This window comes from Tyto alba, unplaced genomic scaffold, assembly GCF_018691265.1.
Source record: "Tyto alba isolate M040663 unplaced genomic scaffold, T.alba_DEE_v4.0 Super-Scaffold_5, whole genome shotgun sequence".
In the NCBI taxonomy this organism is placed as follows: domain Eukaryota; kingdom Metazoa; phylum Chordata; class Aves; order Strigiformes; family Tytonidae; genus Tyto; species Tyto alba.
Window position 1 is genome coordinate 15,019,067 of NW_024881326.1, and position 15,086 is coordinate 15,034,152.

General features: G+C 40.8%; 2 protein-coding genes across 3 annotated transcripts in view; both read left to right on the top strand.

Annotated features, from left to right (window-relative positions):
* Positions 1-5,106, top strand: part of SH3BGRL (SH3 domain binding glutamate rich protein like) — a 36,310-nt gene extending 31,204 nt beyond the window's left edge. The window contains exon 4 of the mRNA XM_042807285.1: positions 2,267-5,106. Within this exon, the coding sequence (XP_042663219.1) occupies positions 2,267-2,299 (33 nt within the window). The 3' untranslated portion in view covers positions 2,300-5,106. The remainder of the gene's footprint in view (positions 1-2,266) is intronic.
* Positions 5,107-8,294: 3,188 nt separating this feature from the next.
* Positions 8,295-14,473, top strand: LOC104359165 (TLR adapter interacting with SLC15A4 on the lysosome). 2 transcript variants are annotated; one of them, XM_033001690.2, is made up of 3 exons: positions 8,295-8,771; positions 10,746-10,807; positions 12,759-14,473. In XM_033001690.2, exons 1-3 carry the CDS (start codon positions 8,578-8,580, stop codon positions 13,727-13,729), a joined length of 1,227 nt encoding a protein of 408 aa, XP_032857581.1. In that variant the 5' UTR covers positions 8,295-8,577; the 3' UTR covers positions 13,730-14,473. The 2 variants fall into 2 exon arrangements, with proteins under 2 accessions (XP_032857581.1, XP_032857620.1); XM_033001729.2 differs by having other exon boundaries at positions 8,753-8,798; positions 10,630-10,807.
* Positions 14,474-15,086: the final 613 nt, after the last annotated feature.

Genomic DNA, 15,086 nt, shown 5'->3' on the forward strand with positions numbered 1-15,086 from the left:
AGGCTCAGAAGCAAGCATGGGAAATGCAAGTAACCATTTACTGAGCTCTGGTGCTTTGGTTTGTGCTTTGGGCACTGAGGGCACAATTGGACCTACAAACCCTGGGAAAGGTTGGCATTCAATTTATCTTAAGTATCCCTACTTCAGGCAATATGGGTGGGGTTTAAGGGGAGAGGATTTAGTGAATTAAAGGCTGTCAATAGTTATTTAAGGACTGAGGGCATACTTAGTGAGGGGCCTCAAGGGTGAAATAAGGGACAGTAGGAAAGAGGGATCCTGTCAAGTCTGAAAAGCAGAGCCTTTCTCAGGTAAATTGCAAGACTGTGTCCCAGGAAATGGAGTTTGACCTTCAAGACAAGTAAGTTAGCATGTTCGCTGAGTTACATGTATCCCCTTTCCAGGGGATGAAGAAAATACCAGGAATCCTCTCCAGCTTGCCACTGCCTGTTTTGAAGATAACTACTTTGTCTTGCATTTTGGGGGGGGGGGGGAAAGAAAAAAAAAGTGCTAGATGTCACTTTGTCACTTCTGTAGTGCCCATGACTGGTTAATGGAGTTGCTCCAGAGCCAAAGGAACCATCTCCTCTTTGTTACCATTCAAAGAGCCACTTGTCTTCTAGAGGATACCGAACATCCTTGTTTTTTCCCAGGCTTTATAGTTCTTTTTAATCTTTCCTTTGTTCTTCACCTGCCTTTTCTGCCACCAACGGATAGGATGCCCTCGCACGAGCAGCGTGGGTGCGTGGTGACGTCCTGGCTGCGCTCTTTGACCCGTGGCGTGCGGCCGGAGGAGCAGAGCGCAGTCCGGGAGCGCGGCGGACCTGGGCCAGCGGTCCGAGCAAGGCCGTTCCCACGCCCCTGATTTAAAAGGCAGCACGATGTGAGGTGCTTGGGCAGGTAGCCAGGAAAACCAGAGGGATCCACCACGTCCAGGATAAGGGAGATATGTGTGGTACTTCCTGCTGTGCAGGCTGTGCTCACCCACTCTGTCCCCTCTCTTACAAGTCTTACAGGCTTCTCGGAAATGCCCTTCTTAGTCGTCTTGTTTTATATTTGTTTATACTGGTTCATGTTAACAGTGACACTGTTGAGTCTTCTATGCATTCATAAAAGCAAACGACACCATTACATAAAAGGTGAGTTTAGCAGATGACAAACTTTTTGCTTTAAAATGAACCGTGCTGTACACCCTTAAGTGCTGCAGTGAGAGCACTGTGACTCTGTTCATATTGTAGGCCATGTTGCTGCTAGCAGGTAATTAATCTTCAGTCAAAGATACACTTGTAGAAACATTCTTCTGAAAAAAATCCCTTTTGCATTTCTTCTATTGTTATTCTGTTCCCACTTGTGACCACTTTACAAAGGCTGAAAGAAGACTGAAAAATGTAGGCTTTTGTTTTCTAATGTTCCTTCTGAAACATACTGAACATTTAGAGGTTAGCTGGAACATACGCTAAACTGCTTCAGCTGTTGCTTCATCTGAGAAGCTTCATAGGAATGTTTTCATGTCACGGAAGAGGTGTGGGTTGGGAGCCCTGGGCGGAGAGCAGGAGGTAGATCAGGGATCTGGTCCCTGCGGGCTCGCTCCCCTCGGCAGCGGGGCGCTGGGGCTCCCCAGCAGAGCTGTGCCAGGACAGACGTGCTGCCAGCCTGGCCGGAGCCCGCGCAGGGCTCGTGCTGGAGCAGCTCCGAGCTGCGTCCGACTAAGGACTCGCAGGCTGCTCCGATCACCCCTCTGGACGGCAAGTTAAATGCTGGCTTTTGGTCGTTTGGTAGGGTTTAGTTCAAAGTAAACTGTGTCTCTGCTAAGATGTCTTTTTTTTTTATTTTTCTGCCTTTTTTTTTTTTTTATGCGGACGCTTTTATTAATTAGAAATTCATTTTCCATTTAACCATAGTTCTTCAAATAATCTTTAATCTCTAAATAGTTCTTGTGCCCTAACATGAAATGAGGGATAACTCATTATATCTGATCTTCTTTTGTTTTAAACTTCTACGGTCAAAACTGGCCACAGGCACAGGTTGGAATTTTCCTGCAAGTCCTATTTGAGGTAGCTCAGAACTGGAGTTAAAGGCAGCACTGTATAGGACTTCTTTGTAACATCACTGTAGGCAGTGGGGACTCTTCTTGAGTTGGGTTCAGTGCTGCTCACTTCACAATCACATATTGCTGCAGTTTTTGTTATGTCATATGCTAACACAGGTATGTGCAAGTTGTTACCTTTCATAAAGTACTAATATGTGTAATTCTCTTTTGCTGTTTCAGGAAGCTGAAGCACTGGCAAAGCAGCAAGCATGAATTTCAACTGCCTTAAATATTCTGTAAAGGGAATTTCCACAGCTTTTTATAAAATAGTACAACTGTCTCTGCTTCAAGAAATATAGATGTGATTTCTAACATTTGATTGGTGCTTGCAGCATTCACCATACATAATACAAATTTGAACACAAGATGAAAATGTGAACTTAAAGGTAGAGAGCACAGAGTGTATTATTACAAAGTTGGAAGTATAGGAAGCTGAAGCGATTAGACATGAATGATTTTCACATAGTTTAAACTGTCTTGGCAATTTGTCCATTTTGTGTAAACTTCAAGAAACTATTTTAGTACTAATAATACAGGTGGGGGTTATACCTAGAGATCCAACTATTTAAAATATGGAAAACAAGCAACAGCATCTAAAACCTTATCAGATACTAACTTTAATGCCTGAGTTGCCTCAAAAATGTTACTGAATTACAGTAATTTTTCAGTGTCTTTTCTGGTTTCAGATGAACTTCTAGGTGGTATCGTGTAGTATAGCCATTGTAGTCACTTTTGAAAGTTGTGTTTGTTCTTTTGTAGGATGGTTATTTAAGATTTGTATTGTAACACGCTGTACAGATGACTAAAAAAAATGCCATGTATTTCTCATTTAAGTGATCCGTGTGGGCTCTTTCGACAAAGACAAAGGGATTTAGGCAACAGACAGCCTTTCCATTGGCAAGTTCATCACACAGCTGCCTAAGCATGACTCGATTACATGTCTGTGTACAAGATTCAGTGCACTTCAGTGAAATATGCGCTAATTCCCAGGCAATGTTGCAAATAAGCCAAAACAGCCAGAAATGGCATTTCCTTACCTATGTAAGGGTGAAAGCCTTTAATATATTTCTCTACAAAAATACCAGTTCACACTGCTTATAGCATTAGGCATCTTAGTGCATGTTCAAATAGCCATTAGATTCATATACTATTTTTTCAAACGAGGAAATAAATGTTTGAATAGCAAGAACTATTGTAATTAAGCAAGATTTTTTTTTATAAAGGTTTAAAAACTTTTTTCCATTGTTATTGCCATATCATGAAGCTATTACAGGAATTGCAAATCTATTAAAAGTGTCTTGTATTGGTGAATTCACCGTGTGCAATATTAACCTGTCTGTTCTCCCAGTGCTCATGAGATAGTCTGTGTTTCTTGGCCATATTCTGCAAAAAAACAAATAATTACAAGTGCCCTGGAGGATAAGAAATGGGTTTAAAAAGTGTGAGGGTAATTTAAACTGCATTTTGTACCACATAATGTACTTATTCCCCAGAAGCATCAAAAGACACTAGGAAAGATAATTAGTCCTTGCTGTGGTTAGAGGATCATTCTCATAGCTCTGCACATGCACATTTTGATTTTCTTTGCTTTATGAAGACAGAGAAACAGGTGGTGCAGATCAGCAAAAGGCTGCAGCATACCATCACTATGCAGTTACTTTACACTGATGCTGTAAAATGTATGCAGTGCTTTTTAAATACCTTCTGAAATGGATTACAGTTCGTAGTTTTGAAGTCTAAAATTAGGAACAGGATGACAATAGAAACTTACATTTACAAAGATCTTCTAAAGTGCAGTAATTAAATACTTCCCGCACCAACACTTCTTGGGGCTTTAGTAGTGCTTCCGTTCACTGCAACTGATGATTTTGTCAACATCCGTTAAAAGAGAAATGCAGCTATTGGAGAGCAATTCTGCTTCTAGACAGCTCGTGATGAAACTTCCACAGATGTCTGAGTGAGCAGGATCTAGCATGGAGCCAAGTTAGTTAAAATGACAGTTAATTCATGTTTTATCTTTTCTGATTTGGGAGCCTGGGAGTCAGCTTGAATCTTGTGCTTACAAAAGCAAGCACAGTATCAAAATGCATAGGGATGGATTAATGTTGCCTTACCTTCAAGATTAACACACACATTTGTGCTTTTTCATTAACAGGCTTTATCAGTAATTACTGAAATTTTGTGAAATTTATTTTCAAGGTCTTCTGGGGATGGAAGTTAGGTTATGTTTTAAATCCAGTGTCTGATTTTTGTTGTTCACTGTAATTTCATCTTTCTGAACCACGGTGATTTTTCTTTCTTAATATTGGTATAACTTTTCTCTGTGTCTAAACTAATGGTCAAGTTTTAGAGAAATATGGAAGAATACGAAGTCAAGTAGTGTGAAGAAAGTATAATTTGACACACAAGCCACTATACTCACATCAGTTTGCTGTGTTTCCTGTGTAAGGAAAGTATAGTATAAGTTTTGTGAATTACGGTCATTATTTTGGAGAAGCTGTAATTCAAAGTTGCTGCCAAATTCTGTCAGTTCAGTGACCCCAAAACATTCTGAAACGAGGTCAATCTCTGTTTCTGACGGTCAAGAAAATTGCCAAGTTTAAGAAAGCAAAGTCACTTCCCTCGTCTGGTCCCCCACCCTTGCCATATGGTAGCGTTCAAACTGTATCAGCATTCCTAAGAAAGCTCTGTTGAGACAGAGTGAATTATTTCTTTGTCTGGGGAACAAGGCACCAACACAAACTGAAAAATACCGAAAATATCTCTTTGTTGTGGGACTGCGTGTAAAACTTCCATTCATTTTGATGCAGATATCTTGCTTGAATGTAGGAGTGCTAGGAATCTGTTGCCTATATGCTGTTTTTCTGTTTCCCATACCTGTGTTAGGTTAATGATGGGAGCAAGAACTGAATTTGTTCTTTATTTTTTTCCTACGTAGAGGGCAGGCATTGAGGATTTAACCTGTGTATTAACCATTCCTGTATCATTCCAATAAAATCGTTTTAGAATGCTTTCTCACACCATTGACTTGTTTGCATGTTTTGTTCACAGTTTGAAGTGGTCCCATAAGTTGAAAGAAGTGGAGTTTTCAAATGAAAATACTGCTCTTTAAAAGTACAGGATCTATACAACAAAGTGAACATAATGCATCCACTGCTGCTGCATGTTGAGTCTGTTGGGTTGGATCTCTCTACTGTTCCAACTAATGGGTTTTAATTACTTAGGATACACCTACCCAAAATAGCCTTTGGAGGTTTTTCGGGTTTTAGGTGAGCACTGAATACACTTCCTAATTAACTTGATTTCCCACTCTTTGCCCAAGGCAGTTACCAATCGAAAGCGGACAGGGCAGATCAGCTTCACCCCATGCCTGTAGAGCTTGCCAAACAGTCTCAATTGCTTTTTTTTGCAATGTGTAATTAATTAGCTTTACCCTGCTCACAGCAGGGGAATGACATTAGTTAATATTTGTGTTGCCAGAGGGTGGTGTACAATACATTTTTAAACTAAAACGATTCATTTTTACCTTCTCAATTTGCCTGCTAGATCCACCAGGTACATTGTTTTAAGCTTTACATGCTGAAGTTTTGCACCACCTAGGAGATCTTCCGTAGAGCTACAGAAGCTGCATTCTCAGCCCCTAAACTGCACAAGGATTTGCCCAGATCCCAGACTTCAATGTGCATCCTCTGAAGGAAACTAAGAACTTAATTCTTTAAAGCGTGGTTTGCGAGTAGCTTGCTTGCTTGCCATTTATAGGATCAGCTTTGTTCTGTCCGAACAACTAAAGCACAACAGAGATCTGTCAGTTACACTGATGTCTTTTAATGGTGTTTATTGCTTGTCTCTCACTTACCTGCCCTCCTTTAGTGTTTTAAAACATGGTCCATTATGTAAAATAGGGAAAAGGGCTTTTGATGCCATTTCTAAATGACAATGAATCCCATTTACTTTCCCCTTCACTTGTGTAATGGAAAAATCCCTGGTTTTCTTGTTTATAAAAAGTCTTAAAAAAACAAGTTGTTATTCATTAATGCAAAGCTCAATACAAACAGTTTTCAAAAATCTGTTTAAAAAACAAAACTGCATGCGTACATATAATGTTTATTTGCTGTTTCAGGTTACAATGGTGTGCACTGTACTAATAAACTTTTCTACCAATTCATGTGGGATTTTATTAATTTCTCATTTAATATTCTTAATCTGTATGTCACAGAAAATTCTGTAAAGTCTGATTATATCCTTCAGCTCGTGTTGCATGTATTTAAAATACCAGAAATGTTTTACAATACAAATTTGTGGTGTGTAGGGTGGCAGTAGGCGCCTGCTAGTCCCTTACTGACAGGTCTTGTGTCAGTCAGGTTAACCTCACAAAGTCAAAGCCCAGCGTGGGTTGACGTGAGGTGCAGTTCAGTCAGCCAGTGAGTGGCTCCTGAGCCACTCAATTACTGGTCAGAGACTCTGTGTGTATGTGTGTGTATATATATGTATATACACACACACTGTATACGAAGATCTGTTCTGTGTCTTGGTTTTCTGGCTTTTGGAATTTTTTTAACATGAGAAAAAGGTATTAGCTAGTCTTGTGCGCAGAGGCCCACAATTTGAGAAATGCAAGATACAAGACTTACCAAGAAAGTAATTAAGTTTTTTTCAAAGGACTAATTTAAAGCTATTAACATAATAGATTCAGACTGATCAGTAACCTGTGTTAAGAACCTTATCAGACCTCATCTCTCCTGTGTTTTCCCCATTGTGGCAAGAGAAATTTAATAGCCAATTTAAAAAGAAACTGAGAACTCATTACCTGGGAACAAGCCATGAAGTTTTCCTGGCTTAAATGTTTTCCTCTTTTGCCAGTCTTGCTTTTTCAGTTTTTGTGATGTAAATACCAGAGTGGGAAAGTTGTGTGACTGCCTAGAGTGGTAATCTGTAATCATTTCCCCACCTCATCCCCAGCCTCCGATGTCAAGCTGATGCAAGGTGTAAGGGGGAAAAACAAACGCATTTACTTATTGCTCATTATCCATACAGCCCATTCCAGTTCTGAGTACTGGCACTGCATTTCTTCCACATTCCTTTTTTTCCCCGCCTCTCTCACAGAGTTCATGATAGCATCTGTGCTTGTTCTGGAAATGGATTACGCTTGGCATAGAAAAAAAATGGTCTGTAAAGCCCATCTGAATAGATCAGGTAGCATTACCTACACAAAACCCTACTCTACAAGGTAACTAATTACCAAGTAATTATCTTTTAATGAGTTTCCTGCAGAAGTATTCTGTGATTTGTCCCATTAAGTGATCTTGGTAGAATGTTTTCGATTTAAAAGTTTATTAGTAGTAATTTTGAACTGTAGTGGTAAACTTTTGGAAAAACTCAGAGAAATGCAAAGGGATTCGAAACGTCAACTTAAGGTGATGAAGTAGAAATCGCTCTTACAACAGGAGGCGAGCATTTTCGTAACTGAGTGCTCTAAGTATGCAAAATATGTGTTGCATTCATGAAGTATCAAAACTGATCCTATTATATAGAGTACTACCTTCTCTCACAGGAACTTGGCGACTTCATTTGCAGTTGCTTGGAATAACGTCTCAAAATCCTTAAAAAATAAATCATCATTAATACAATGTCAACTGAGATGTAGTTCCCACCTGACTTAAATTCCTTTTTGAGCCCTTTCCCAGCACGCAGGGCAAGTTTTTTGTTGATGCAAACAGAACTAGGGCTCGTAACCACAAACGTGGCATTAACTCCGAATCCACTTCCGTGACGCCCTAGGGCCGAGCCCACGGACGGTAACACGCCCCTCTCCGCGGCCCCGAGCACAGCTCGGTCCCGAGCCCCGCGGCGCCAGGAGGAGGCCGGGGGCGGGCTGCGGTGGGGCCCTTCCTCCGCCACCGGCCTTGCGGGCGGCACCGCCCGCCTGCCCCGGGCCTCGCTGACCGACAGGCCGAGTATCTCGGCCCGCAGTCGGTTAACGCCCAGGCCCAAGTGCCTGCAGCCCGACTCCGCCTCACCGGGAAGGCGAGAGGCGGCCGAGGCGCCGCCGCCCGGGACGGGGGCTCACCCCGAGCCCCCGTTACCTCCCCGGCCCCAATGGCGCCCGCCTGCCCGCACCAGCCGTTGCTGCGGCAACCAACCGCCACACGGCGACTCAGGCGAGCCTCCCGATTGGGCGCTCCTCTCGTCAGTCAGCGCGCAGGCCCGCCCCCTCCGCCCAGAGGGGAGCGGCGGCCGGTCAGCCAGCAGCCGGTAGGCCAGCCCGGCCCCGCCGCAGCCGTCTGCCGGGAACGGCCCGGCCGAGCCCAGGCCGCTGCTCTCGCCTCCGCGTCGCCCGAGCCCGCTGCAGCGGCCCCGCCCGGCAGCTCTGGGCCCGGGGCTCCGGCCGGCCGTTCTGGGCGGCGGGGCGAGCTCTTCCCTGCTCCAGCCTCACTGCCTGCCTCTGCTCGCCTGGGCCTCCGCACCGCTGCAGGGCAGCAAAACTTGCTTCCATGATGTTTAAAAAGTGCTTTGGCATCCCAGGCGCTTCCCGCGGTAGAAAGACCCACGTAGGAGCGTGGGCCCGGGCTAGTGTGGGTCGCTCTGGAGCCGGGAGGTGGCAGCGGAGAGGCGCCCGTGCTTCTGGGCGGGGGTTTAGGAAGCCGATCAGAGGAGGCGGCACCAGAGAGCCGGGACGTCTGCTCCGGTAAACGGGGAGCTGTTGTGCGAGAAGGTATTGGGAGAACTCAGAAGCTGGGGTTGTAAAATGAAGTATTGCTGGTTGAAATGAAAAGCAAAAGACTTGCAACAGCTATGCTTGGAAAAAAAAACCCCACCAAACAGTTAAAGTAGCCAAGTTCTGTTTCACGTTTATATGCACGTAAAATACATATTATTTCTGAGCTGAAATAAGCAACTTTGTTTACATGCTACTGTAGTTCATGTAACATGATAATTATGTATGGTAATGCACAATGCTGTATTTTTTCCGTATATTAATCATATAGTAAAATTTGGTTTTGTTTATACATTCAGCTCTGAGTTTAGCCTCAGTATTCAGGCATGCTTGTCTTGCTGACTGTTTCTTCTAAGTGCAGTCTGTTTTCAGCTTGTGAAATAACTTTGCTTCTGTCACGTTATGATTTTATTTTTGTAAATATAATGGGTTTTTTTGGTAAAATCATACTGATAGAAATACATTCTTTTCCTTGGATGTCGATTCATTTGACACCTGAGTACAGCTGAAATGAAGGGTGAGTTGTTTTTAATCACTCAAGACTAATCACCTAACTTGATCCTCTCCCTCTCTCTCTGTGACTCTTGTGTTTTGTTGAAACTGCCACACAAAAAATACAGCTGCAGCTGGCACTAATTACAAGTTCAGTGAAGGAGGCAAGCTTTAAAAGTACATGGAATTTGAACCATCCTGTTTCCTGCCCTTCGAGACTGGGGCCAGGAGTGCTCTGTTGAAGTCACAAGGTGATAAAAAATAATTTTAAACAGCTTTTAAATATGAAATGAGTTTTACATAGATTCAGTGAGAATAAAGATAGCTTTCATTCTGCCTTCATAAAAACTGAAGTCTTGTGAAATATAGGTGATAAGGAGGGAAGAGGAATAATTTTAAAGGTACTCCATTAGACCTGATATGGTCATAGTTACTTAAGACTTCAAATTAATTAATTTCTAAAGCACATCATTATTTTACTGCCAAAACATGTTGTATGATGGGTTGCAATCAATATGTTGCTGTAATGTTGCTTTACACTCTAGTTTTACATTACATTTGTGTCTTGCTCCTATCATTACACCAAACAGTTTCTTTTCAAGATGTTTTTGTCTACTACTTGGATGAGATCCAGCTTCTGATTTTTTTTTTTTGTTTTTTGTTTTTTTTCTGAGAAAAAGGAAATTTAGAAAAGGCATCAACAGAAACCCCTTCAAACTGTCTATGGACTGGATCTAGTGCTGCGGGAGTGGTGTGGCTCAGTGCGTGAACTTGGTTTCAGTCTGTGTGAGGACATGCTAAAAACAGCATGGTAGCACCTTTGATGTGCCATTGAGACAGGTCATTTTTGAGCCCAGAGAAAGTGGCTTTGGTCAGTGACACAATTGTTCACAGCTGCCTGATGGCTACTGCTTTTAGGGAGGCAGATTCTCATATTTGCATTTTTATAGACAAATGATATTTCATCAAAACCTTGATGAAACGAGGTTGTCAATGTCTTCCCCATTAGAAGAAGGTCAGAGGACTATAAATTTAGCAGTTTGTTTCAAAAGGGGAAATGCTGTAAATAACATCACCTCAAAGTTGGGCAGATGATGGAAGAAAACTGAACTTGTGTAGATGGAAGTGTTTGGTGGAATTCAGTTTCAATTTTGAACAGCCTGGTGAGGTACAGGCACTCTGCTCTTTTAGTAGTGATTTGTTTTAAAATGAGGTATTAAGACAGTTAGCAACTCATCAGCATTGCACCACAGTCAGAAACGTCTCATTTTTTTTTTTCCACATCCTTTTTCAGACGTACTGTCACTTTATACTCAAAAAACATGTGTTTTTCCAGTGGGATCACTTCTGTTTTAAAAAGAAAAAATGGGGAACTAAAGCATGTGTACGTCAGGTTTTTTTCCACGCAAACTGCAGTGAAGAAAGAGTATGTAAGAATCTATTCTCTTACAGCAGCTGTAGTGGGAGAGTTCTGGACTGTGTGATTATCCGCCTCTCTTACCCGACTAGGATTGGTAAGTCTGGCCTTTTGTGCTTTTTTTTTCTTTTTTTTGGCTTTATGCTTTGTTCCAGAATGCAGGGACCATTTACTTTATTTTGAAAGAGAGCAATTTTGCTAAGATCACCGTATTTCAGTTCTGTATTAGCACTATGAGCATTTTCAAAGCAATACAGCAAAATCTTTTAGCATGTAAGGATCTGGGTACCTGTGTCCTGTTTTTCAGAAGCAAATGAGGCATGCAGCATTCCGAATTCTGCTGACATTTAGCAAGATTTAGACTGCCAAGTACTCCTGTCTCTTTTGAAAATGGCACTTGGTTTCTCTTAAGTGCTTAAGAAAATGTTGTCCTGCTTTTTGCATATGTAAATGATTCTGTAGATAAAGTAAACAGTTATGCTAATGTAACCAGAAGAAAGCTTGGTGTACTGCCCTTCTTGTCTGCTTTGGTCTCACTTGCAGGCATATCGTAATTCCAGTGTTACCTTCAGCTTCAGGGAGGGAACAGTGCCATTCAAACTAAAAAAGAACCCTGAAAAAAAGAAAAAAGCAAATGGCTGTACAGTGGCGATGTGTAAATTTAGGAGGGAAGTTGAAAATTTCTCTCTCAAGTAATTGGAGTTTTAGACTAGCTTTCTGGAAGGAGTATTGGAATGAAAAAAGGGTCACCCATTGTATTGAGTTTCATTGCAGAACAAATAAGCCAGAGTATATGGTTTGGTTGCTGATGGTTAGAAGCAAATAAGTAGTGAGGAGGATCTTTCTGGTTATATATCAAATATCAAATTTGCAGCGGTTTCATTTGTGTAGAGAGCTATCTAGTGACTTGCATGACATTACTACTGATGTAAATTGCCAGCATCATGAGAAGTATTGAGCCTTAATTGTCTGTGGTATAGGTAGAGGTTGTGGTGTATTTCAGTCAGCATGCCAGTATGTCATGTTCTTTGGGAGACTTGCTGTGTAGTCTTCAGTAAAACTGCCTTATCCCTTTCTTCTCCCCCCTGTTTCAAACAATGAGCACAGTAGAGGTTTGTGAAGATACTTGGATTATGCAGAGATTGAAAAAGCGTTTGAAGAACAGAGGGATTTTCTTGTGTTCATCTCTCTCATTCCTCCATGAGAGGAGTGGTGATGATCTTTTCCTTAGTGAGTTTAGGTTAGACGTGGCTCAAAATTGAAAGATTTCCATTGGTTTTAACAGTAGGTAAATTGAAAGGGAATGATAAGGAACCATTAAATGTAGTAGATTATTTTGAGACGTATTGGCTGGCTTTTAATTATTCCTGTGCATTTAGTAAAACTGTGGACCCTGTAGATAAATAAACATACTACTCATCACTTCACTGTTGGGGAAGACAAAGTAACTATATCTTTTAAAATAATCATGAAGAGGGACTCTAAAAACATTTGTGTATGCGAACTGCATTTTGGATGCAGTTTAATTGTATTGAAGAACTATTAGCATCTATTGAAGCTCCTTGGCACCTTACAGGGAGGGCTCAGACCAATTCAGAATATACCTCTAAGTGAGTTTGACCTTGTTTTCCTTCCTATGTCACCTCTTTAGCTGTTAAACATTGTTGTCTTTCAATGGAGAATGTTGATTTGCAGCTGGTGGTAGTGATGTAGACAAGTAGAATAATTTTGCCATTTTTTTACAGCTCATAAGTATGATCTGTCTCAACTAGACATGGTGCAGAAGAGATACCTAGGAACAGAAGTGCTATTACAGGTGGAGAACCCAGTTAATGCCCTTCCTATATCTTCAGAATGATTTTTGTTGATGTGGTATAGAGGTTAAAATTGTAAAAAAGCATGCAGTTTATTGTTTACTAAAAAGAAATATTGTAGGGAAAAAGAAAAATCAGTCTTTATGAAAAGTGCATTGTTCATTTTTTTTATTACTATTTTTCTTTGTCCAAATAAGTTTGAGGTACTCTGCCTGTCTTGTCTTTCACTCACAGGAGTACATGGAACTCTGGTGATTAGACTGTTACTCACACTTGTCGTCATGTTGGCAGAAGGCATCTTAACTAGACTCATCTATAACGAAAGCTGTCATCAAGATAAGCCTCTCAAATCTCATGCATCCAAAAAGGATAAAGTGGAAATCTGGAGACAGAAACTTTTAGACGACCCAAAAATTAAAGGCTTTGCTGATGGACATAAAAAGCAGGATGAGGTGTCTTCTAGACATAGTAAAATGGAACACAGAAGCAGTGCTCAGTGGAGATCTGTAAAAGAGGTACCTGCAAAAGATCAGAAAATACTTGTTAAAGGAATCGTATCACCAGCTTTATATATCCCCAAAAGAGAGCAAAATACTGAACAGGTGGATTTGTATAGATCCTGGTCATGCAACAGCATTTATCAAAACTACCCTGACTTACATATTGGGGGAGATCATGTGGGGGACCATATGTGTGATTCAGGTTGTGTTTTGGACCAAGTGTGTGATGAACTTCCCAATGGCCCCGTTCTGCTGTCCATAGATATTCCCCTAGGTCAGTCCCCTCTCTCTGAGTATCCCCAAAAGCCAAGTACAAAGTCCCTGTCTGGAGATGAAGCTGGAGAAAGGAGTATCATGCTCTGCAAGGAGCCTCTGTCAAACTCCATGCTCAACAAGTACATGGAAACAAAAGTGGCAGAGCTCTATAAACAGTTTTTTGAAGAAAACTTGACCAGGTGTGGTTCTGTAACAAACCTCCTCACTTGCAGTTTGCTAAGAAATAACCTGAATCAGATAAGCTTTCAGATATCACAGGAGCAGAACATAGAAACGTCAAAAGCAAGAGAAGTGCTTTTGCACTCTTTAGCTTTGTTTAGTTTGTGCAATGCTACCAATAGAAATAGTTCTGAATTTAGTACTCCAAACTTGCAAATCTCAAACCCGGCATGCATGAAAAAGAGCTGGAGGATGCAGTTTACATCGTGATTGATCTACTTAGCTGGAGAGATGAATACGATTCGGATATGAATATTTCACTCCAAGGATTATTTTGGCAAATGAAAACATTTACACATTATGCACTTTTTCAAATAAGTATTCTAAGGCTTAAACCATACTTTGTCTTCATTAACAGAGGAAGTAAAGGTCACTTTTTTTTTTTCTAATACAGAATTCAAAATTAATTTCTCTCTAAAATACTAGTCAACCATATTTTTACAATGTACATGTCCTCCTTCGAAGACTCTGACTGTATGAGTAATTGTTGTCATGTACCGTTGGATTTACTCCTGCAAGAAAAATTAGTCAAGATGTGTACTGATAAAACTTTGACTTAAGAGATGGATCCACCCAGCCAGTAAGAGAATCAAACTGTCTTTGCTGGACTTTGGATTGGGCTGTATAGTGGAAGCCCAAGTTTTGGACATTCAGGTTCAAATTTTGCTCCTACAAAGTTTGATCACAGTGGCTGAGAAAATATTTCTTTGGCTTGAAAATCTTGTCAGCAGCTGGAGGTGTTCTGGACTCTGGATTATTTTGTATGTATTGTCATACACAGGAAATATATTGACGTGATATATGAATAAAGATGAATATTATTGCATATGTATGTACTGCCTAGGTGGGGTACGTTATAGTGAAAATCTAGGTGAAATAGTTGATCAAGATTGTAAAAGTATTTGATTTTCTGTAAAACATGTTTTTCTTTTAAATAAATCCTTACCTCTGATGAAATCCACTCAGTTTTCTGTCAGTATGTTGTTATTTTATGTTCCATTTGTGTTTTTAGTGAATTGACTCTGCTTTTATTTCCTTGGAAATGAAGCACCTGCAGCCTTAGCAAGCTGAAATGACTGTAATGTTCCTGAAAATGTAGTGCAAGCTTTCTTCATCTTTGTTTGGAAATCTAAATGTAGATTCTGATACAGAAATTTTATTACTTAGCTTTTAAACCCACATTCTTCCTTTTCTGTTAATTCTTCTCAGTACAGACTTCAACTGGAAATTAATCACTGTGTCACCATTGTGAAATGATAAATGAATTGGACTGTTACCTGGTCTGCAGAAGTTTTCCTCTAGTAAAGAAACCTCTTTACTTGCACTATGACTGAATACGATTTGACACACCTGCAGTTCTGGGTTTGCAATCATGAAATCCAAAAATGAACAACAAAACTATAATTGTAAGCTGTGTAATGCATGCTTACAAATCATTTTATCCTGTTCTGTTGCTGCTCAATGCATAGGGATAAGAAGAGTTATAAAATAGAGCTTCTCAGTGAAACTTGCTGTGAGACAGCTAACATAAACCAAAACCTTGTCTTTGAGACACATCTCAAACTTC

Bases quoted from the DNA above. Each gene is read 5' to 3' on its own strand.
- LOC104359165 (XM_033001690.2), top strand. From the start codon at position 8,578: ATGATGTTTAAAAAGTGCTTTGGCATCCCAGGCGCTTCCCGCGGTAGA. The intron at 8,772-10,745 runs GTAAACGGGGAG...ATTCTCTTACAG, and splicing joins GAGCCGGGACGTCTGCTCCG to CAGCTGTAGTGGGAGAGTTC. The intron at 10,808-12,758 runs GTAAGTCTGGCC...TTTCACTCACAG, and splicing joins CTCTTACCCGACTAGGATTG to GAGTACATGGAACTCTGGTG.